At 50.7% G+C, this 21,478-nt stretch overlaps 1 protein-coding gene and 1 long non-coding RNA gene across 7 annotated transcripts in view; one reads left to right on the top strand and one right to left on the bottom strand.

Annotated features, from left to right (window-relative positions):
• Positions 1-1,816: 1,816 nt before the first annotated feature.
• The window catches only part of SCUBE3 (signal peptide, CUB domain and EGF like domain containing 3), a 37,469-nt gene continuing 17,807 nt past the window's right edge, over positions 1,817-21,478 (bottom strand). The window contains exons 5-23 of one of the 6 annotated variants that reach the window (XM_047860709.1): positions 20,837-20,962; positions 20,537-20,653; positions 18,106-18,153; positions 15,605-15,721; positions 13,795-13,917; positions 13,204-13,320; positions 12,584-12,709; positions 12,182-12,298; positions 11,937-12,041; positions 11,529-11,645; positions 11,033-11,191; positions 10,575-10,790; positions 10,051-10,212; positions 9,678-9,845; positions 8,980-9,180; positions 8,402-8,599; positions 7,758-7,910; positions 7,556-7,635; positions 1,817-5,930 (exon numbers count right to left, since the gene is read on the bottom strand). In XM_047860709.1, the coding sequence (XP_047716665.1) occupies positions 5,781-5,930; positions 7,556-7,635; positions 7,758-7,910; positions 8,402-8,599; positions 8,980-9,180; positions 9,678-9,845; positions 10,051-10,212; positions 10,575-10,790; positions 11,033-11,191; positions 11,529-11,645; positions 11,937-12,041; positions 12,182-12,298; positions 12,584-12,709; positions 13,204-13,320; positions 13,795-13,917; positions 15,605-15,721; positions 18,106-18,153; positions 20,537-20,653; positions 20,837-20,962 (2,600 nt within the window). In that variant the 3' untranslated portion in view covers positions 1,817-5,780. Of the gene's footprint in view, positions 5,931-7,555; positions 7,636-7,757; positions 7,911-8,401; positions 8,600-8,979; positions 9,181-9,677; positions 9,846-10,050; positions 10,213-10,574; positions 10,791-11,032; positions 11,192-11,528; positions 11,646-11,936; positions 12,042-12,181; positions 12,299-12,583; positions 12,710-13,203; positions 13,321-13,794; positions 13,918-15,604; positions 15,722-18,105; positions 18,154-20,536; positions 20,654-20,836; positions 20,963-21,478 lie in introns of those variants that run through there. The other 5 variants (XM_047860710.1, XM_047860713.1, XM_047860711.1 and 2 more) reach the window with 5 other exon arrangements.
• Positions 9,128-21,478, top strand: part of LOC125166714 (uncharacterized) — a 36,761-nt gene continuing 24,410 nt past the window's right edge. Inside the window, exon 1 of the long non-coding RNA XR_007152508.1 lies at positions 9,128-9,199. This is a non-coding gene — a long non-coding RNA (uncharacterized LOC125166714). The remainder of the gene's footprint in view (positions 9,200-21,478) is intronic.

The following is a 21,478-nucleotide window of genomic DNA, read 5'->3' as shown; positions in this document are numbered from 1 at the left end:
CTTTGGATTCTGTGTCTCCCTCTCTCTCTGCCCCTAACCCACTGGCATTCTGTCTCTGTCTCTCTCAAAAATAAATAAACATTAAAACAAAAAAAAGTTGAGGATCTGGAAACTTATTACCTTAAAATGCTCCTCAGATTGATTTTCTTGCCCAGTACCTCTTGGAAGGTCTTCACATACCCTTGGAAAGCATTCCTTGGAAAGTCTTTATGTGCCCATTTTAAAGACTGCTTGATATAGTCAGACCCATACTCTACTGGCTCTGATTATACATTAATCTGGGACATCATCATAAATGTCATGGGAATAAGGTGGAAGACTTGGTGTTTTTGGAATAAAAGAGGGTTCAGAAAGAATTCAGAGAGGATGGCCCCCAGTTGATGTAGTCATAATGGCCCTGTATTGGTCCTTGGCTTTGCAGTTCTAGAGACATGATTTTATCAGTCCACAAAAGTGATCATGTTTGGTCACACTAAATCAAACTTACAGGAAGTTAATGTATAAAATAGAATGCCAGTGAATTAATTTATACTCTTAGCCACCAGGTAGACTGGATTCTCTCTCCTGTTGGGAAATGTATGTGGAAAGATCAATTGTAATCAGAATCCTAGGAGTACAGTTTTGTTTTGTTTTGTTTTGTTTTTTAGGAGAAAGAGGGCAAGCAGGGGAGAGAGGCAGAGAGAGAATTCCAGGCAGGCTCCATGCTGTCCTCATGGAGCCCATCACGAGGCTCAAACCCACAAACCATGAGATCATGACCTGAGCCGAAATCAAGAGTCAGAAACTTAACCCACTGAGCCACCCAGATGCCCCAAGGAGTACAGATCTTGAGCATGGCTACTGTTATCAAGCTATGATAACCTGATGCATGGCACATAATAGGAGCTCAATAATTGTGAAGTGAATGCACCTATCCTTTACAGGTGCTCATGGGGAAGTTTGGGATTCTAGTAGACCAACCCAACATTTGATTAGGTAGATTTTTCCTTGTTCCTTTTAAATTGCTATATCATATAGCTATTAAATCCAGTAAAATTTTATGTCAGGAGATTATATAATTGTAACCATTAAGTTTTATCTGTCCTCTCTGAGCCTGGAAAATGGTACCGTTTGTTTGTAAGAGATTGGACATTCCTGTGGTCTAGTGGTAATGGTGGCATGGCTGAATGATATTTTAAAATTCTCTCTGGTGGCCAAGAGTGTACTGCATAAAAAGAACAACCTTGGGTGACTCAGTGCTGGCATTTTGCTGGAGGTAAGACATCTTAATTAGGGAGCCTGTGGCCTGGCTAGATTTGGGGAAGTGTACTATAGTGAGAAGAAACAATACCCTAAATATCGTCTACTGCCTTGAAAAATAGAGAGACAAGCCTTTTCAGGTTCCAAAATCATTAGGAATAAGATGGATAAATGAAAAAAAATTTTTTTTAAGTTTATTTATTTATTTTGAGAGGGAGGGTGCATGCATGCAAGTTGGGAAGGGGCAGACAGGAAAAGAGAGGAAGCCAAGCAGGTTCCATGCTTAGCACGGAGCCCAACTAGGGGCTCGATCTCACGACTAGGAGATCATGACCTAAGCTAAAATCAAGAGTCAGAAGCTCAACCGACTGAGCCACCTAGGTACCCCATGAAAAAATTTTAAAAGTCCTATCTGGAAGCCAGAAGACACTTTGTTTCCTCAAACCTTTTTCCAGCTCTAGGATAAACTACGGAGACAAAGGAAAAGATGTCAGGCTGAGGAGTTTTATTTAGTATTTTAATAATAATAATAAAAAAAGACAATACAGAATCCAAACATTTCTTTTTACAAGTTCAGATACATTTTTTCCCCAAGTGCAAAATACTCTATGAACTGCATCATTTACTGTTTATTGTTGATTGTGTAGGAGATGCTTACTATATTGGCAGCAGTGGAAGGCAGATATAAATACAACATTTTGAGATTTGTTTTTTGCATTAAAAAGAAGCCTCCCACATGATAATGATTATTCTCTGAAACTTCAGTTTAACTCACACAGAAGAATAAAGTTTTCAGTTTGTCCAAACTGCTACAATTTGTGTTGTCTAGATAAGCTGATAATAGAACTGGAAGTTCTATTCTCTCTAATCATATATCTTCTTAAAGGGCTCCTAGTCCAAATAATGGCCCAAGCGCAGGGTGCGCGATCTTTGAGACAGGTCAGATTTAAAGATATCCTTGTGTTGTTTGCTTCCACTTTTCTTTTATTGTGCTTTAGAAAGAAGCCAAGCAGGTTAACATTATTTTCTGCTTATGGTCAGTTATACTCTGTCTCCCTTCCCCTAGTTTGAGCCTGTTATATTGAGGTTAAATAGCGAATACAAAAGTTTGAATGCTCTATAATGTTTTCTGACATTTTGATATACGACCATCCAATCCACTACAGAGTCCCTTCAAACATGAATATGGAGAATACTTCTTACATATAAACAATTTCATTAGGGACAGAGACCATGACTGTATTCCTGAATTTGCAGCAACAAATCTGAGCCTTCATTACCTCAAACTAACTCAATCCTAGGGAAGTCAGAGCAGTGTCTGCCTCTGGGGATTTATAGCTCTGGGGCAGGGCAGCTCAAGTCCAGGCTTTGGTCAGTTCTCTTCTGACTGTGAGAGAGAGTTCCCTCACGTTTAGGGAATGGACCAGGCCTAATACGGGAAAAAGGGAAGCAGAGAAGTGAAAAGGGATTGCTGCATTGCTGAGGATTGAAGTGCCTTTCTGATATGCATCACTTGGTGCTCAGAGCCCTTGCAGAAATGGCTTCCCACTCCCAGACCCAGAGCAGCGCAGGTTTTGTACTAGGATAAATGAGGCCTCACAGTACTGCAGTCCTGTAACACCCCGTCCTGCAGAGAGGCCTCGGGACTGGTTCGTGAAAGTTCCCACGTACACCATCTTCTTCCTTCCCCACACTGGTAAAAACCTCTTTTTCTGTCTGACCTGTAAAGGTCTAGAGAATCCCTGAGTGTTGACTCCTCATTCAGTCCACTTAAGCCGTAGTTTGATGCCCTAGGATTGGCTTCCTCCTAGGTTCAGCAGCAGCTTTGCCTGGATGGTTAACCCCCAAGTGGGACGACCTAAATTAACTGTGGACATTAGCAGGTCATTCCCTGCTCACCAGGATCTGTCTTGACATCAGTTAAGAGCCTAGTGGTCTATACTTTCCATGCTGTGGAAATCATTTGCAGTTCCCAGAAACCATGGAATAAATTATCGGAGGAAGTAGGTTTATGTGTATATATGGGATGACAGGAAAGGAGGAGAGCAAGAAGCAAGACCCTGAAGGCATAAATTGGGAACTACTCTGTTTAACTTTTTAAGAGAGATGCAAAATGGTAGGGAGAGAATCAAAATTATCCTGGCTTCTGGTGGAGAATTAAGATGGTCAGAGCTGATTAAAGCAGTTTTCATGGCATTTCCTGGGAAGTGTGGATACTTCTATTAAATGACCATTTTCTTGCTTGGAAGTAGATATTTTGTATCTTTTGCAGAGCACTCTGACTCAGAGAGACAAAGGAAGCCAGATATTCCACTCCTAAGAGCCATGGCATTGGCTAATGGATATCAGGGGATCTATCTGGGACTTTGGTTACCTACTGCCTAAGGCTGTCTTTGGCTGGTGAATGCTACTGATTAGGTAGTGAGGGGATGGTGTAGGCTTCTTTATTTAGTGTTGCCTCTCCTGGGAGGAGCAGTAGCCTGGACGGTCAATTACAAATGAACCCTAGGAGTTAATTGGTAGCCTTTGATTGAATAGGACTACTTTGATTGAATAGCTTTGGGGGAACTAAAAGGAGCAAATGGGAAATAATTTTATAGGCAGCAGCAGAATGAGGGGAGAATGTGTGCACAATGTGGACTTGGGCATGGACTTGATTCTTCCTTTTGAAAAGCAGTAATGGAGGAAGCTAGGCTTGAAGTCAACGCCGAGAGGGAATGGCAAACAGGTAAGGTAGGCAGAGTGGCTAAGGTCAGGCAAACTTCATGCCTGGGTAACTGTCCGATTCTTGGTTCCCATAGCCATAGCTTGTCTCTGGCCTCAGGGGCCTGAGTCAGCCCATCCCCAGGGGGTTTGTCCTGTGCACACCGAGGAAAACAGGATGAAGGCAGGGAAAAGATGGAGGCTTTCCCTACTGGGGAGTAGAGAATCACTGACCAATTCATTGGCCTCTACAATCATGAGGTCCATGCTGAATCCAGAGAGGCATAGAGATGGCAGGATTGGTTTAGCAAACATAGGTCCCACTCCTTCCTGCTCCATCAAGTCCCCAGAATTACTCTCCTACACATCAGGTGTCTCTGAGCTACAGTTCTGAGTTCCCCCAGCTGAGGGCTCGAGAGGTCTGGATGGCCACTGGTGGGGGAGCAGAGACAGATGTTCCAGCACTCAAGGTGTTCATGAGATTCAAAACTTTTTTTCTTCCACTTCAGACATACACTCTTCTCTCTTGGGCAGCTATAAATAGGGTTGTTCTAATAGAGGAAAAAGAAACAAAAACAAAAAACAAAACCAGAAAACAAAAACCCCTCCCTCTAGACAACATAGGAAGACTCAAAATGATTGCACTTATTAGATGTGGACAGGGTGGGCAGAAGGCTCGCCAAGTGTGCACACATTCCTCTTGCTGCCCACAGCCTGGGGCCAGAGGTAGGTGGCTCTGGGCTGGCTGCAGAGCAGGGTCCTCTTTGGTGGAGCCCACAAGCCATCTGGGGCTACAGGGAAAGATAACTCTGGGGCAAGACCCAGGCTGGCTTCTGGTCACAGCCATGTTTCTTTAAGGACAACACTTAGCAAGGGGAGTAGGGCTCCCCCAGGGAGCACTTAGGTAGGGGTGAGGAGATGGCTGGGCCAGGAAGATAAGTAAGAAAAGGGATTAGTGTTTGAGGCTGGCTTCCCAATTGTTCTGTAGGCTAGTTCTTTAGATGATACATTTTCTTCTTTTTTTTTTTTTTCTTCATTTTTTGGTGATGCTTTAAAACCTGGTTTCTGTCCTGCAGAGAGCTATAGTCTTTCTCTTGGGGAGTGACAGCGGCACATTCAACGTGGTAATGCCTGCTGCTTTTCCTCAGTCAGCTGGTGTCCTCTAGCCCAGTGGTCTGGGCCTTTTGTAAGCCCTCATGGATTGGACATCAGGCAGACATGTGGGGGAAGAAGGAGAGGAGCTGTATAGACAAGAAAGCCAGCTGTGTGGGCAGTCCAGGGCTCAGACCATGTGCCCCAGAGGACCGTGCTGGCAATAAGCCTACAAGTCAAAGGCTTCTTTGGCAGAACCCTGGGCGGGGGGCACAGCCAGGGGACATTTTGGCTCCTGACTAGCAAGGCACAACCCTATAATGGCAGAAGCTCTTCTTCCCCCTCCTCATTTCCTACTCGACCCACTTCCTTCAAGGGTTTCTATCACCCTTACAGGCTGATGGGGCCAGGGATGTGAGCTGGTAAAATGGGCAGTGTGGCTGGGAAGGGGACACTGTTCTATCACCCCTCAGGGGGAATAGAGCCAGCACTTAATGGCTTTTCCAGGGGGCATATAGGAAAAGGGAATGCAGTGAAGAGAGAGAGAGGGAGAAAAAGAGAAGCAGAGAGAGACAGGAAAAGGAAGCTAGAGATACAGAAAGGGAGACTGCTTGGTCTATAGTGATTTTTTTTTTTTCTCCAAAAAGAAAGAGAGGAGAGAATTCCTCATCTGAGGGTGGGGGCTGCTGGCTCTGAGGGCTAAGGAGTCTGGGGGCTTTAAAACCTGGGTCTTGGGCCTATGGGCACTATTTGTAGGGCCTCAGGAAGCTGGAAACTTTGGAGCGGAGTAGCTTGATGAAGGATTTTGGCAGCATCTCCTTGTGTTTCTCTGTATACTTGAAGTAGTTCTGGGGGTGGGCCAGCACCTCGAAGAAGGCCTTGATGAGCTTCTTGTCCTGCAGAGGATGGCAGGTGGTAATGTCAGCCTCAGCATTGGGGGTGGAAAAGAGGAACACCAGCCTCGACTCAGAAGCAGCCCCTCTTGATGCTAAATAGGCATGCCCAGAAAAGAACTCTGGATTTTCATCCCCACCATCTGTTCCTCCTGTAGAATCCTATAACCTAGTCATTGGCAGCTCCACCCTTCTATTGCTCAGGTCCCAGTCCTTGGAGTCATCCTGAGCTCCTCTCTCTTGCCCACAATCACAGCAAATCCTGTTTATTCCACCTTCAAAATATATCTGGGGTCTGACCATTTCTCACAGTCTCCATAGCTACCACCCTGTCCAAGCCATGTTCTCTCTCACTCGGACTACTGCAGCAGCCTCCTAACTGGTCTCCATGCTTCTACCTACCCTTGTTCTTCTACGGACTGTTCTCCCCTACAGCAGCCAGAGTGACTTTTTGGTTTTTAATTAGATCATATCCTCTTTCTGTTCAAAACACTTCTCTGGTTTCTGTTTTTGCTCAGTAAAGCCAAGTCCCTTGCATGGTCCATAGGCTGAACATGATCTGTACCCCACTCTTTGTCCTCCATGCGGCTTTGACTTTCGTACTCTGCTGAGCTACACTGGCCTTCTCAAGGTTCTTGAGCATGCCACACTGCTCCCATGCTCCTTTCCTGATCTTCTAATGCGTAGCCCTTTACCTTATTCAGGTCTTTTCTCAGAGGGCTTTCCTGACCATTCTGTCTAAAACAGCAACACGATGTGTGGAGGGCCTCCTAGGTGCCAGGCACCGTGCACCGAGACTCAGATCTTCTGGCTTCTAGGCTAGTATTATGATTTTTAAAATAAGAAGTGGGGCTTCTAGCCTCTCATCCCAACTTCAGTCAAAACAACTCCACTACTTTATGTATTGGAGTTCCACAGCACATGTGAAATAAGGGTTCAGATGCTTTAAAAAATGTTTGAAAAGCATTGCTGAAATTTTTTTCTTTGTAGCCTGCAAGTCCTAAGCAATTTTTGTCATTGTGTCTCTTATTTTGAGGATAGTATAAAAATGATCTTATTAATCATAAAGATAAAACTTTTCCTTGCATTGATCATTTATGAAGGGTAATACTGTGGCTAGGACTGTAGTTTCCTAAGTATGATTTTCTCAAACTGGGATCCACAGACCAGGTGTTTAGTTCATTCTTCAGTGTTGGTAACATTTCTTTTCCTTTAAGACAGATCGTATTGAATGGACTCTGAGAAACCCTGTGCTAGATCTGCTCCTTTTCTGTGGGAACTGAGGAAAGAGGAAGGGAAGGAAGGTACTTAAGCAGAAGTATCTTTCTATACCTCATTTTCCCTGTATTTCTTGGTGAAACAAGTAGGGGACATTTCACTCCTCATCTTCCCTTTCTCTTCCCCTACAGTGTAAGATAGTACAGTCAGATGGGCAAACTCATTGGGCAAACTCAACTCTCTGTGCCTCAGTTTTCTTATCTGTAAAGTGGGAATGATGAAAGTACCTATTTCATAGAGCTGTTGTATATATCAAATGAGAATATTCATGTAAGCACTTAGCATACTGCCTGCACATTGTTTATATGGTCATTAAATGCTGGCTGTTCTTCTTGTGCACATTCACTTGCCTTTAAAATCTCCTGGTGGTTTTCAGACGCATAGAGCCGGCCATCTCGAACAATGTCTTCTACTAGCTGCTCATAGTCCTCTGCACAATCAACCAAGAGGAGGGGTTTAGGGGTAGAAACAATTCCTGCTCCCCCTGCGCCCTCAAGACTCATGAGCCTCCCCTTTCTCACCCACCTCCCTGGCATTCGTGCCCTTGCTCACCATCATAGGTGACGTAGGGGATCTGGAAGCCACGAGCACTGTTGGCCTCGCTCGTCTTGAAGTTGATCCAGAGCTTCCTGGAGCGGGCCGTGAAAGCAATGGGGCGCTCATAGGTCTGGCAGGTCTCATAGGTGGTAATGGAGGATGGGGAGGCTGGGAAGGCAAGCAGCAGGTCAGGGAAACAGCAGAGCAGGCTACCCAAGCCCTCCTGGAGGAGGGCTGAGTGGGGGAAGGAGTCATGCTGACAGAGACTCTCCCCCATACATGTACTTCCCCCACTCCCCAACGTACACAGGTCCCCTCCCACTGCCCTCCACTTGTTCCACAACTCCTCTTTGACATCCAGGCACTCACAGAGTGTAAGAAATTTGACATTTAAATGAATGGAATGGCAAAAATGCTAGAACAGGAAAGTGAGACATGTAACACTTTTGGAGTTCTAGTCCCAATGCTGGCATTCTTAACTCTGCTCTCCACCAATCACAGAGCACATTCATTGCTGTTTTCCTTTGTTAGCTTCTCCACTTCCAAGGCCTCCCTTCTCACTGCCCTAGTTCTTCCTGTACCAGTTTTTCCTCTCTCTGTCCCTCCCTCCCAACCAGATTTGAACTGCCCTTCCCTGGCCCAGCCCTGCAGCCACCCACAGTTCTTTCTCATGACGAGGACGTCCCCACACTCATCCTCAGATGGCAGGAAGATCTCGGGTACCACGATAAGGATCTTGCGCTTGGGTGGGGGGTTGATGTTCCAGACGCACTCCACGCCAGCTGGGTAGTTGCCTGGGTAGTTGGGGGACTCGATATAGCCAGTGAACTCACCCAGCTCCCCACCACACTGGCGATCTGTAACCAAGCCCAGATGGACAGAGCAAGAAAGAGAAGGGAAGTCAGTGGGGGAATGGGTTAGGGATGTTGAAGGATTTTGAAGTGGAAACCAGACACTGTAGGCAACTGCCTTCTGTTTCATCATCTTCAAGTTCTGGGTCCACCTTCCTTCCTGCCCTTTTAGTACCTTCTCATCTCACTTCACCTCTCTCTGTCTCCCCATCACCTATCTCCAGGGAGAGGGTGCCATGGGGCCCAGCCCAGCAAGTGGTCTTAAGATTGAGTGGGATGGGAGAGATGGAGGGTGGGGCTTTCCTGCCCATCCACTCCCTAGCCTTGCTCCCTGTTGGTTTACTTGCCCCACCCCCCACCTCTTCCCATGCCCACTGTTCCCAGACCTCTCTGCCCCTTTTTCCACAGCTTGGCCTGCCACGTACTCTTGCACTGGGCCACACTGGTGGAGCCGTCAAAGTCAGTGCTTGTATTTCCTGGACAGCGGGTGCAGAAGTTCTGACGGAAGTCAGGCTGATAGGAGCCCATAGCACAGCGGATACAGCGATGGATGGTGGTGTTGTAGTAGTGACCAGGGGAGCACTGGACTGCAGGCAAGGGGGAGAGGTAGGTGTTAAGATGGTAGGCAAGTGGGAGTTCTGGGGCACGGGATGAGCAGGACACAGGAGACTGAAGACACCAAAGTTCCTTCCGAGTCCCAACCTTTCTTTGTCATGCCAGAATTGAAGCCTAGGGAAAAACAGACTTACAGAGTGGTTGGCTACCATGCCAATCCTTTTCTTTCAGGCACTGACTGTAGTGCCAAACTTCTAGAAACTCATTGGTAGTATTGAGGGGAATGTGCCACCAGTTCTCCGAAGCAGAGGGGTAAGTGACACTGTTATTTATTCCCTAATTCCCAGACTTGGGACTGGTGGAGGGTCAGGATGTGTCCTATGAGCAGGATGGTCTGGTTGGTCAGGCAGCTGGGCCTTTCCTAGTTTGGGGAAGATGGTGTGCCAGCATACTCAGGTCTACTCTGAGGACTTGGAGAGTTTTTTTTGTAAGTAAAGTTAGGGAGTCTCCCAGTGTGTAGCCCATTCACCTTTGGTGTCACAGTCTTGGAAGGAGATGGCCCCCTCATGCTTGGTGGTGAGGCCCCCACCACAAGGGAAGCACAAGGTCCGTCCTGCTTCAGGTTGGTACGTGCCGCGTGGACATGGCTGGCAGGGCTTGAACCCATCAACGGAGTATTGGCCAGGAGAGCACTGACCTGCAATGAATCAAGGGCCCAACTCTGATGGGGATGGTCCTGGTCATCCCCACGGGGTCACCCAGTCTCAGGGGACAGAGACACACAAGCAGGATGTTGACTAGGAGAGTGGTCTGGAGCCTGGGCCTGCCCTTGGGAAATCCCATGCCCATGGGCGTCCCAGTGCCCACCCTACCCCACTCTATATTGTTTGTTCCCCTGGCACCTGCACATGTGGTGACGTTGGTGGCTCCGAGAGGCCCGTGGGCATCACTCCCAGGGCAAAGGTCGCAGGAGAGCTGCCCTTCTCTCTCCTGGAAGGTGCCCGCTGGGCATGGCACACACTGCTCCGTCTGGCCGTGGTAATACGTTCCCTGCGGGCAGCTGACTGAGGGAGAGTCGGCCGTGCTAGCCACCCCGCCCCCCTATTTCCCGCCACCCAGGCCTGGGATTCCCCTTCCCGCTTCCCCAGATTCAAGGAGAATCTCTTCGTCTGGGAATAGACAGAATCCTGCTTGGGAAGATCAGGGGCCAATGCCATGTAAAGGAGGGTTGATGGCCCCTCTGGACATGATATCCCTCTAGATTTCAACCTGGGACCAGGGAGAGGATGATGACAGGCAGGAGGGTCTTGGCTGCCTCACAATTTGAGGTACAACTGAGGCCGTAAAGTGTCCTGCTCTCTGAGTCAGGCCCAAGTTGGGCCTTCCCCGTTCCCCTGCTCCCCGGCTCCCCAGCAACCTCCCTTACCACACTTAGCCCCAGCACGGTGCTGCCCGGGCCTACAGGCCTCTGCTGGCTCAGCTCGCTCCCCAGCTCCTGGGCCCGGCTTGTGGGCCAGTTCATAATCAAGGCCTGCCAGGCGCAGCAGGAAGCGGTCCTGGTTGATGGACTTTCTAAGCATCTTCAGGGACCCTTTCAGCCGCCGTTCCATTCGCTGTCGGAGGCAAGGCAGTCCACAGCCAGCTGGTGGTAGATGATGGTATGAGTCAGGGAAGGAAGAGAAAGTGGCTGTGAGCAGGAGGGCAGGGAGCAAAGCTAGGAGCTAGGAGGGATGTGGTAAGAGAGACTGGCTCCTGGGCTTGGTGTTAGGCATGGTCTGCCCTTAGTACAAGCTCTGCCCCTTCCCTTTGTTGCTGAGACTTGTGGTTTCCCCACCTCTGACCCCTTGCTTTCCACCCTCCTCCCTGCGGTGCCCCCAGTCCCACCTGTGGTTTCTTCGGCTCTGACCTCTGCCTCCAGTTCCAGGGTGAGCCGAGTGACTTCCTTGCCTGGAGGGGTCCGGGCCCGCCGGCCCTTGCCCTTCCGAGAGGAGTCACACTTGAGGTGGATAAAGGTGATCTGGCAGTCAGAGCAGGGGGCACCACCTGGGGGAGAGGCCTTGTCAACCCCAGGGGCACCCCCTGGGGACAGAGAAGGCTCTCACTCCCAGCTCTCACTTTCCCACCCTAGCCCAAGCAGACCTCACCAGATCTCCGCAACTGTCTCAGTTCACTTTTAAGGTAGGATACCTATTATTTGGTGGAGGGATATCCTGGGACTTCTTCCTTGGGCCCTATGCCTACAAGTGCTTCTTCCCTCTGCTCTGTCCAGAGTTCAGGATGCCAGTGGGTTTTTAGAGATCTCACTAAGCAGAGGAGCTGAGGGGTGGGGGAGGGGTGTGGTGGCCAGACAACCCATTGGTGGGGGGTCCCCAGTCCAGACCTGGTCCCGGGATTCTGCTGGCCTCCTCCGTTTTGCCTTTGTTTCTCAGGTGCAAACGGCATTTGGCGTCCTTGATCTTGAAGGAGGCCCGCTGTTTAACCGACAGCACTGCAGCCTCTAGAGGGATGGCAGAAGCTCAGCACAGCCTGGGGGCGCCGAGGGGGGTGGGTACTGCTGTGGAGGGTATTGAGAAGCTGGGCAATAAGCCACGGGCTTGGCTGGAGAAGGATTATGAGAGCCAGGGGACTCAGATGTTAGGGGCAGAGGGAGCAAGGCAAAAGGGCTGGAGAATGACAGAGCAAGGAAGGGGATCCAGGAAAAAGTAAGACCAGGAGAATTAATGAGGAGAAATCGGGGTTAATAAGCAAGAGAATAAGGTGGGAACAAGGCCTCTGGGCTGGTGCTCACCATGGCAGTGGTTGGAGTTTGTGCTGTTCCCGGTGTGGCCAGCTCGGGCTGGAGTGGCCCTGGGGCTGGGGGTGCCACAGCTCACCGTGAAGCCATTCTCAGACTCTGAGAGAAGGGGGCTGTCACAGCTCTGAGCTGCCCGCCCCCAACACCTACTGGTTGGAGTAATGCAAGGGAAGCAGGAGAACTACCTGAACAGCCAGCCTTTCCTCCCTGCCAGCCCTACAGCAACCACCTCTATGTACCTGGCAAAAACCGGGCCCGGGAGGGGCAGGTCAGGGCACAGGTGTCCTTCTTGCCAGACCGGTTGCAGCTGAGCATGGCTTTCGAGGCACCAGGACTGCTCTGACATTTGACCGGCTCTAGGAAGGGGAGAGAGACCTGAGGAGGAGAGGGCCTTCCTCTCCCACCCTCTACACTTGGCTGGTTTGGGAAGAGCATTAGCTACATGCAGAACTGTAACTGTAAACAGAGACTGATGAAGGGATTCGTCACCAGAAACTTCACGTCAGTAACTCAAATGGCTACATTCTACTCCCCTACTACCTTACCCCTTCCTTGGCATGGAACTCCCCACTTTCCAGGACCCCAATTCCCACCCCCCAAAAATGTAGTGCCAGCTCTGGCCAGCAGAGGGTGCCGCCCACCTGTGCAATCTTTGCCATTCCAGTGCAGCCGGCCCTGGCCTGCGGGGCAGGTACACTGGTAGCTGCCTGGAGTGTTGATGCAGCCAAAGCGGCAGCCTCCCCGGTTGATGCTGCACTCATCCACATCTGGGGGAAGGAGGAGGGAGACACCAACAATGGTGGGGGAGTAGGTGCCAGGGAGTGGGCAGTGAGTGAGGACCTTTGGTGAGAGTTCCAGGCACTCCAAGATGATTACTGGCTTGAGAAAAGCTCAAGCCTAGGATCTCCTTCCTTTATCTCTGTCCCCAAAGAACGATTGAGAAGCGGCCAAGCTGACAAGCTTTGTAAAGCCTGCCATTCCTTTCTGCCACTGGGGCTGTATTTGAGAGTTCAGGATGGGAGTGGGAGTCAAGAAGCAGCGTTGGGATTGGGAGATAGAAATTTTGGAGGTAGGATGCTGTTCCCTGATCTCCTAGTCTCCCAGTTGTCTTAATTTCTCCCATTTATCATGATGGATGCAGACATGGCACATGCACCTGGGGATTGCCCAGAGCCAACGAGCCAAATCAGGAACTCATTCAACTGAAGGGTGTGGAGGTGAGAGGGGACAGGTGGCTGAGGGTCTAAACTTGCTGGCTTACCCCCACAGTGGGTGACACCATATAGCAGGTAGCCATGATGGCAGAGGCACTGGAAACTTCCTGGTGTGTTGACACATATGTGGTCACAGGTTCGATCAAAGGAACACTCGTCTATATCTGGAAGAATAAGGATTCAAGCCACTGAATCTGTCTTGGGGCATTTGACCCTGCAGCCCCTTGCTCAGGTGAAGAACCCAAATGAGGGGCCTTGGCCCTCCCTCATGGCCCAGCCCTAAGATCAGTGATTTAGCAATGCCTACCCATCCCCTGTGCCCCCTCCACTTGTAGTCTTTGGAGTCAGGAACTGTGAGATCTGGTACCTGTGGATCAGGGTCACCACATGTGGTTAGGCAGGTTGGATCCTGCCAAGGATTTGAAGTGCAGTGAAATCCATCCCTCCTTGCCAAAAGCAAGGTAGAGTTGGTCATCAAGAGGAAGGGGTACATTTGCTAATTTGCAGCATGACACTGCCCATGGAGGCTCTCCACAGTGTCTATTGACTTCCTCAGACTCTGGCCCTCTGGCCTCCTTGAAGCTCTCCTAGCCCCAGAACCTCTCCTAAGGCTTTCCCCTTGGCCCAAGTCTGCTCACCCTGGCAGTTCCTCTCATTGATGAGAAGCTTATAGCCCTTCTTGCAGCTGCATTCAAAGCTGCCCACTGTGTTGCGGCAAATGTGGTCACAGCCCCCGTTGTTCAAGCGGCACTCATCTATGTCTGGGAAGGCAGGACAAAGTAGAGAGAACCAAAGGTGATACCACAGGCTGGGGACAGATAAGGAGACAACATCCCTCCCTCCCTCACAGAGACTGAGAAAATCAAGCAGAGCTCTGGGCCTGCCCTTCTGACTCCTCTCTCACTCTCTGGTCTGTTTCTTCCCTGCTCATGGAATCTGTGGCCATTAGGACCAGTTTCTTTCCTGGAAATGAGCCCTCCCAGAAGGGGACAGATAGGAAGCAGAGTCAGGCCTTCAAGGACTGCCTGGAGTAGGAAGCAGGATGGCATTTGAACTACAGGGCTAGTTTCTGCCCCTCACTCTGTGTGGATGGCACTTCCACAAAAGGCTGGTGGATAAGGCTTATATTTTCCCTGTCCCTGACCCCTGCCTAGCATAAGAGCCCGGGGCAGTGGGCAACAGGGCAATGGTGGGGGGGGGGGCACAGAGAGGTGGAGATTCAAAAGTGAGCCCCTCAGAGAGGAGGAGCTAGGAGAGAGCCGGCAGGAGGACCTCCAGGAGAGCCAGTGAGGCTGGGTAGCTGATGGGGGAGGGGCAGGGGCCAGGCAGGGGGCTGGACTGGGAGGTCTGGAGAGGCTCAGGCCTGAGGCGGTTTTCAGCACTAGGAAGGGAAGGGGGGGGGGGGGGCGGGCAGTGAGCAGCTTCCTTCCTGAGGTCAAGTTCCCCAAGCTGGTGGCAGACAGGACCCAGGCTATTCACCCTTACTTGGGGGAGGGGGCAGAGAGGGCAGTCTTCCACTTCACTCTTAGCATACCTGTCAACAGTCCTTCCCAGCAGGAAACCTCTCAACTCTGGCTGTCTGACCTGCTGCCCCAGCCCTCCCTGTCTCCCCATCCTTTCTGCCAGCTGTTAGGCCAAAAGACACAAAGAAGGAGCTCAGTCCTCTTTCCAGTCCTCCTTGTGACCAGGGGACACAGACCTGATGAATCATTATTTTCAGTATGGCTACTCTTCCTTTTTCCTCCCCACTCCACCTTTCTCCCAGACCTGGCTAATTAAAAGGAGGGGAAATAGGATGGACAACATGGGAAATTATACCATAATGATAACTATCATTTGTCAGGTACTGTTCTAAGTACTTAATATATAATCTTTATATAACTGATCTAATCCTTACAACAAGCGCCATTATTATAGTGGAACTGAGGCACAAAACACTAAGTAACTTGCCCAGGATTGCAGAGCTGGGATCTGAACCCAGGTAACCAGTCTCCAGCCTCAGTGCTTCCACTGCTACCCTATTCTCCCTCTGACCAGTATAGCCTTCCCAGTGGGAAGGTCTGGGGAATGTGGGTTATGAAGGTTATGGAACACATCTGTGACCTTGTACACACATAGCCAGGGCTCAAATATCCTTCTAGACCCAGGGACAAATGAGAATAACATGTTCATTAACCAAGAGGGCTAGGGACCCAGAGCGGGATAGAAATGAGAGTAAGGAAAACAAGGTAGGGTGTGGGCAGCGGGCACTAAAGGACTGGCTGGACTTTTGTGCCCCTTGAACTGAACTGGGAAAGGTGGGCAAGAGACAAGCCTTAGCCATGCTCCCAGATCTTTCTAATCAGGATAGCCTCCAGGGGGTTGAGGAGGTCCTATAATAGGTACTAGATCTCTGATCCCAGCCTCAGCCCCCTCACCCCTATGCTCTGGTCCTCTGAGAGCCCTTACCTTTGCACGTCTTCCTGTCTGGCTGCAGCATGAAGCCCACAGGGCAGCTGCAGTGGACACCCGTCGCTGCATCGTGGCACTTACTGTCACAGCCCCCATTGTTGACAGCACAGGTCTCTGTTTAGGAGGGAGGTGGGGGATGGTAATGGGGTTATTGGCTTGGAGGAGTCCCAAACTTAAGGGTAGTAGAGAGTGCAGAGGCCTGAGGGAAGGCCTGAGCTGCCTCCCTGTGCTTTAGAAGGAGCACTCAGTGAAGGCTCCCAGCCCCCTTCCTCCCATGGCTCCCAGCCCCCAGCCCCTCACAAGTGCAGCCAAGCAGTCCACTTCCCTGCCCCCTACTTGATTGAAACAAGGTGGACAGCAGTGAGGCAGGTACAAGCCAGAGCTGTCAGGCAGGAATGTGCTGAGGGGGTGGAGGAGGTGGAGAGGGGAGGGTGCAGGGAGGGATGGGAGCTAAGTAAGGGTGGTTCTCAGCCGCCAGGGAACAAGAAGGGACAGATAAAAGTTTCCTCCTCTTTCCAGTGACTGTCTCTGTGGTGGTTGGGGGGGGGGGGGTCATAGTGGGGCAATCTTGGGAAGAGTGAACCTAGTGATTCTGGAGACAGCTGAGGGATTGCCCAGCTGTCTTAAAAAAAGATCCCAGTTCCAGGCCTGACTGCTCATCCTCAGAGGAGAGGCACATATTTGGTCATTTCCCAGCCCCTCCCCAGCTACCTCCCAACACCTCCCAAACCTTCCTTTTAGTTCCAGATGGAGATAAGCTGGCTGTTCTGTTGTTGTTTTTCTTTCCTAATGGGGAGAGATTGTCTAGGTAGGGGAGGGGGCCAAAAGAGAAGAAGAATTCAGAGGAGGAGGCAGGGTGTAAGAAAGTAGATGAAAGAGTTAGAGAACCTCAGAGCTAGGTCTCTTCTATTGCCCCCTCTTGACTGGTAAGACTCCTTTGCTGAGGGGTCAGAATAGAGGGAGTATGGATAGGTCACTCTCCCTATCTTCTGCATTCTGCAAGACATAAACAAGTTTAAACTGCAGCTCAGGAGAATGAGTTGAGCCCAGGGAAAAACCATCAGTTCAAATAGTGCAAGACCCCTCCCCCTTCAGGGACTCTGGAGGAGGTGTGGGCCACCCTCTGGGGGCCCTAGAATTCTCCCATTGGAAAGACAGAATCCCAAACCCTCTCCTGGGGAAGAAAGGAGAGTGGTTCTCCAAATCTGGGGAACTGAATGAGAAAAGCACCAGAGAACTATCATTTTCTTAAATCTTTGACTCCTAAAACTCAGGTCCAACCCTTGTCACCAAGGAGACCACCAAAGCAAGGGTTCCAGAAGAAGCCCAACCCTGCCTGTGGGTCCCTGGTCATGCCCCAGTTACTCAAATGCCCAGGTCTGGGAGCAGCCACAGTGGGATCTCTTGTGTGCCACTTACACCTTAGTCTCCTGAAGTTCCCCAAGACCATGGGAGAAACCTGGGAGGGAATGTTGAGTTCAGGCTCCAAGCCTAGCCATTCCCCCCAAGAGTGCTCTTAGTAGAAGGAGAGGTGCCCCCAAGGCCTGGAGCAGGGGGAGGGGAACAGATCCTGTGCTAAGACTAGGTAGGTTCTGAGGGATCCAAGGTGAGGAGCAGCAGAGCTGGCACAACACACATCTCAGGTCAGACGAGGAAGCTGGGTACAGCTGCCCTCCCCTGCAGGGCAGCATTAGCCAGGGCAGGGTTGAGGCGGCAGGATGGCACAGCCTCAACCCTTTGCTCTTCAGGTCGCAGTATGAAACCACAGTTTAATCTGTGCTGATTCTGTGCCAGGCACTTACTAGATGCTCTGCACACACTGTCTCAATCATCTCAGCAACCCCAAAGGAGAAAACTCTCATTCTCCCTGTCTACAGAAGAGTAAACTAAGGATCAGAGAAGAAAGTAGCTTGCTTGAGGTCATATGGTTAGAAAGTGGCAGAGGCAGGATTCAAACTCAGGTCAGTCTGAATTCAGATGTCATGCTTGTACCCATTATGGTGGGACAGAATGGCGAGTGATGCTGGGGCTGTGAGCTGGTGTGGGGGGAACCCAAGGAAGCAGCCTCAAGGAGGGATGGCATCTAACTCTATCCCACCCCTAACTCAGCCACCTAGTGGGCACAACGGGTAAGATGGAGCTGCTGGGTTTTTTGCTGTGTAGAAGGCAGAGAGAAGGGAGGGGCAGATGGCTGGGAACAGGTGAGGTGTTAGAAGGTGGGTGAGGGAGAAGGTGGGAGGAGGAGAGAGCATGAGAGGAGGACAGTGACAGGAACAAAGAAAGACAAAACCAACACGAAGGCTCCTGGGCCAGCTCTTGGGGACTCAGGTTTCCTGTCACCCAATGGGCCCAGTACCGAGACTGCAGGGGAGCCCTGCTAATAGGCTAGAGTCCAGTCAGGCTGGGCCCAGTGGGCATGCGGTTAGTGGGAGCCCCAGCGGGTTAGCCCTTCCCCTAGCAAGCCAGTGAGAGCAAGCGGAGAGAGCAGACATATTTACCATTAGAAACGGCCTGAGGGGGGATGTGCTGCTCTAGCCGCCTTTCCCCTGTTTGACATTGTAAAAAAGCTGTTTAGATGCTGGGCAGCAGCCACTGTGGCCCACTGTGCCCCAGCCCCCTCCCCACCCTCCTCCTCCACCATGTAGACCCAAACCACTAGCCCCAAATGATGAGCCCTGAGACTCCTATGCTTCATTCCTCAGCCTTGTCCTGCCTGGTATCCTCAAAGAAGCCAGGCTCCCACCAGGTGACTGATGGGAAACAGTCTCAGAGAGGGGCAGTCATGGGCCCAGTACCACACAGCATGCCAAAGGCAGAGCTGGGATGCAATCTCAAATCTTACAAGCTGCCAAATCCCGAAGGGGCCCACCCTTTCTGCTTAACTGTACTGCCCTCTCAGTCTCCCCACTAAATCTGAATGTCTTGGTGGCCCCAAACAATGATGTTTCCTCCTACCAGGGCTGGGGAGAAACATGAGATCAGGGCAAGCCAAAATAAGTTCTGTTGGAGAAGAGGGAGAGGAACTCGGGAAGGACATAGCCATGAACCCTAGGACCTCCTCCTTTGCTCTCTTCTGCCTCACTTGGCCATGGTCCAGAAGACAGAATGGGTCTTGCATTAGAGAAGAGCTCAAGCTTACAAGGGGGTATTTTCAAAATCAGCCATGCTCAGGACGATCTGAACAGGGGGACACCAGAGGGGGATCTGGCCCCACATTCATGGGTCCCGAGCTCTGTCCTGACACATGCAGCTTTTCTTTGGGGACTGCATGCAGTTTCTTTTGGGAGACTCTGGGGATGTGTGAGTGTGTCCAGGGGATGGTGGAGGGTTTAGGAAGCAGAAGATTTAGGCTTAGGAGGAAAAAGATGAAAGGAGCTGGAACAAACCAGCCAGGAGAAGGTGACAGGAGGACCTAAAAATGTTCTAGGGTCTTTGAAGAGTTAGTTCAGAGGGAAACGTGTAGCAGGAGGGGGTTTAATTAAAGAAGTTTAGAACTGTGTGTACAAGTCTCTGAAGCAGGTACTTGAAGGACACCTTTAAAAACATTTTTTTTTTAATGTTTGTTTATTCTTGAGAGAGACAGACAGACAGACAGACAGAGACAGAGCATAAGTGGGGGAGGGGCAGAGTGAGAAAGGGAAACAGAATCTGAAGCAGGCTCCAGGCTCTGAGCTGTCAGCACAGAGCCCGATGCAGGGCTCAAACCCATGAACTGTGAGATCATGACCTGAGCTGAAGTCAGATGCTTAACCGACTGAGCCACCCAGGCACCCCTTTGAAAGACCCTTTTAGCAGCAGCATCTGCTCCCCTGTTCTCATGTCTGGGGGTTAAGGCAGTGCCGTCTGCAGAGATGGGCCGGGTCTCTGGAGTGAGATGGGGACAGTTTGGTTCTGAAGGTGAATATCATGTCTGTAACAAATACACAGAGTGACTGTGTTCACACCTCCTCACCCTCAGCATGTTGTAGCCCATGAGATGAATGGCATCTGTTGGTGCCCACAGACCAAACTTGCCCTTGCCTGGCTCAAGACACAGCCCTTGTCCCTGCCCAAACTCTTCTCTTTCACCTCCCACTTCTCCAAAGGGACACCTGTCCCCGTTGTGTTTCTCAGCACTCTATGAGCACACAGTAATCGGCCTTCACAAAAGACCTAAAGGCATAAGGCATTAGGAATTAAACGTCAGGAACTAAGGAATTAAGCTCATTTCTGGTACCTGAAAGTATGTGAGGGAAGGCCTAGGAATTCAGGAAAAGGGATCCAGGTGTTAAGAAGGCCCTGGAGCAGGGCAATAGGAATGGAAGGCTGGAGCTAGTGGGGAAGTGAAGGGCTACAGGCAGAGGTGAGAGAGTACCACTGAGATGCGGAGGAAATAGGAGGAAATGAGGGCTAGGGTAAGGGCAGTGGACAGGGAGACACAGCACAGACAGGAAGAAGAAACCTGGAGTCAGGAAACCCCATTTGTCAGTCCCGGGATGGTTGTTCCAGGAGAGAACACTCTCTGCCACCCTCAGTTCCAGAGTGGGGACAGTGGGCTGTGACAGCTCCCATCTTACCACACTAGTCAACCAGGGCCTTTGGTCAGGCTTTCCCAGCTGCATTGCCCCAGCTCTCCTCCCCTTCTCGGGCACAGCCTTGGTCAACAAGCACCTCTGCTAATTAGTCCCAGTTTGACAACACTTTCTCCTGGATAAAGAGGATGGTGGGGCTCCAGGGGTGGGGCAGGAGAACTAATGGGTCAGGGAGGAGAAGAGGGTGAGCCCTGCGATCTCTCAGAGTCATCCCTCACTAGACCTGGCCTCGTCTGGGTCTTCAGTACACTCACCAGTCATTCTGTGCCCAGCACCTGGGTCCCATGCGTTCCCCCTCCCCTGGTTCCCAACCCCCACTCCCAGCACAGGTGGCCTTGAGTTCACCAGCCTCACCCACCGATGCACGTCTTCCCGTCGGTATGGAGCACAAACTTGACATGGCAGCCGCACCGGGGACCCTGCTCTGTGTCATCGCACGTGTGCTGGCAGCCACCATTACCATAGTTGCATGTCACTGTGCAGAGAGGGCAGGAGGCCTGTCAGCTTGCTTTTCCTTGGGTGCCACATATCTGGAGACTGACTCTCATATCTAGTTGCTTCTCCCATGCTCCCTTTTCCTCCCACCTCTTGCTGCTGAGTCCCTACACCCTTCCTCTTCGTTGCTTCTTCTCCCCAACGACCATCCCAATTATCTCACGTTTACAGTCCCGTTGGTTCTTGGTGAGTTCGAAGCCAGGGCGGCATTCACAGGCAATACCCCCTTTGGGTGTCTCCCGGCAAATGTGAGCACAGCCATGGTTCTTGTTCATGCAATTCATTCCTTCTAAAAAGGAAGAGGAGGGAGGTGAGTGCTCTATATCCCTTAATGCCTAGTGGAAGAGGAACTAGTGGGGTAGCTGGGGCCTAGGAAATTGAGAGAATCCACTGGGGCTGCAACACAGACAGGAGACACCAGTCCCTGTCCTGCTCAGAGCTGGGTGCTAATGAGCCATTCTCAGTGATGTATAGGTATTGATACCCAGCCCTCCAAAATCCTGCACGAGCACCCTCTCCTGGAGACAACAAAAAAGTAATGTCTAATAGTTACATACTAGTGGATTTAGGAAGGACCCAGAAAAATAAAAAACATCTCTTGGGGCATCTGGCTGGCCCACTCAGTGGAGCATGTGACTCTTGATCTTGGGGTTGTGAGTTAGAGCTCCGCATTGGGCTCTTTGCTGTCAGCATGGAGCCTGCTTCGGATCCTCTGTCCCCCCCTCTCTCTGTCCCTAACCCTCTTGTGTGTGCATTCTCTCTCCCTCTCTCCCTCTCTCTCCCTCTCTCCCTCCCTCCCTCTCTC

Source organism: Prionailurus viverrinus, chromosome B2 (assembly GCF_022837055.1).
Source record: "Prionailurus viverrinus isolate Anna chromosome B2, UM_Priviv_1.0, whole genome shotgun sequence".
NCBI classification, from domain to species: Eukaryota; Metazoa; Chordata; class Mammalia; order Carnivora; family Felidae; genus Prionailurus; species Prionailurus viverrinus.
This window is presented reverse-complemented; position numbering and strand designations above follow the sequence as displayed.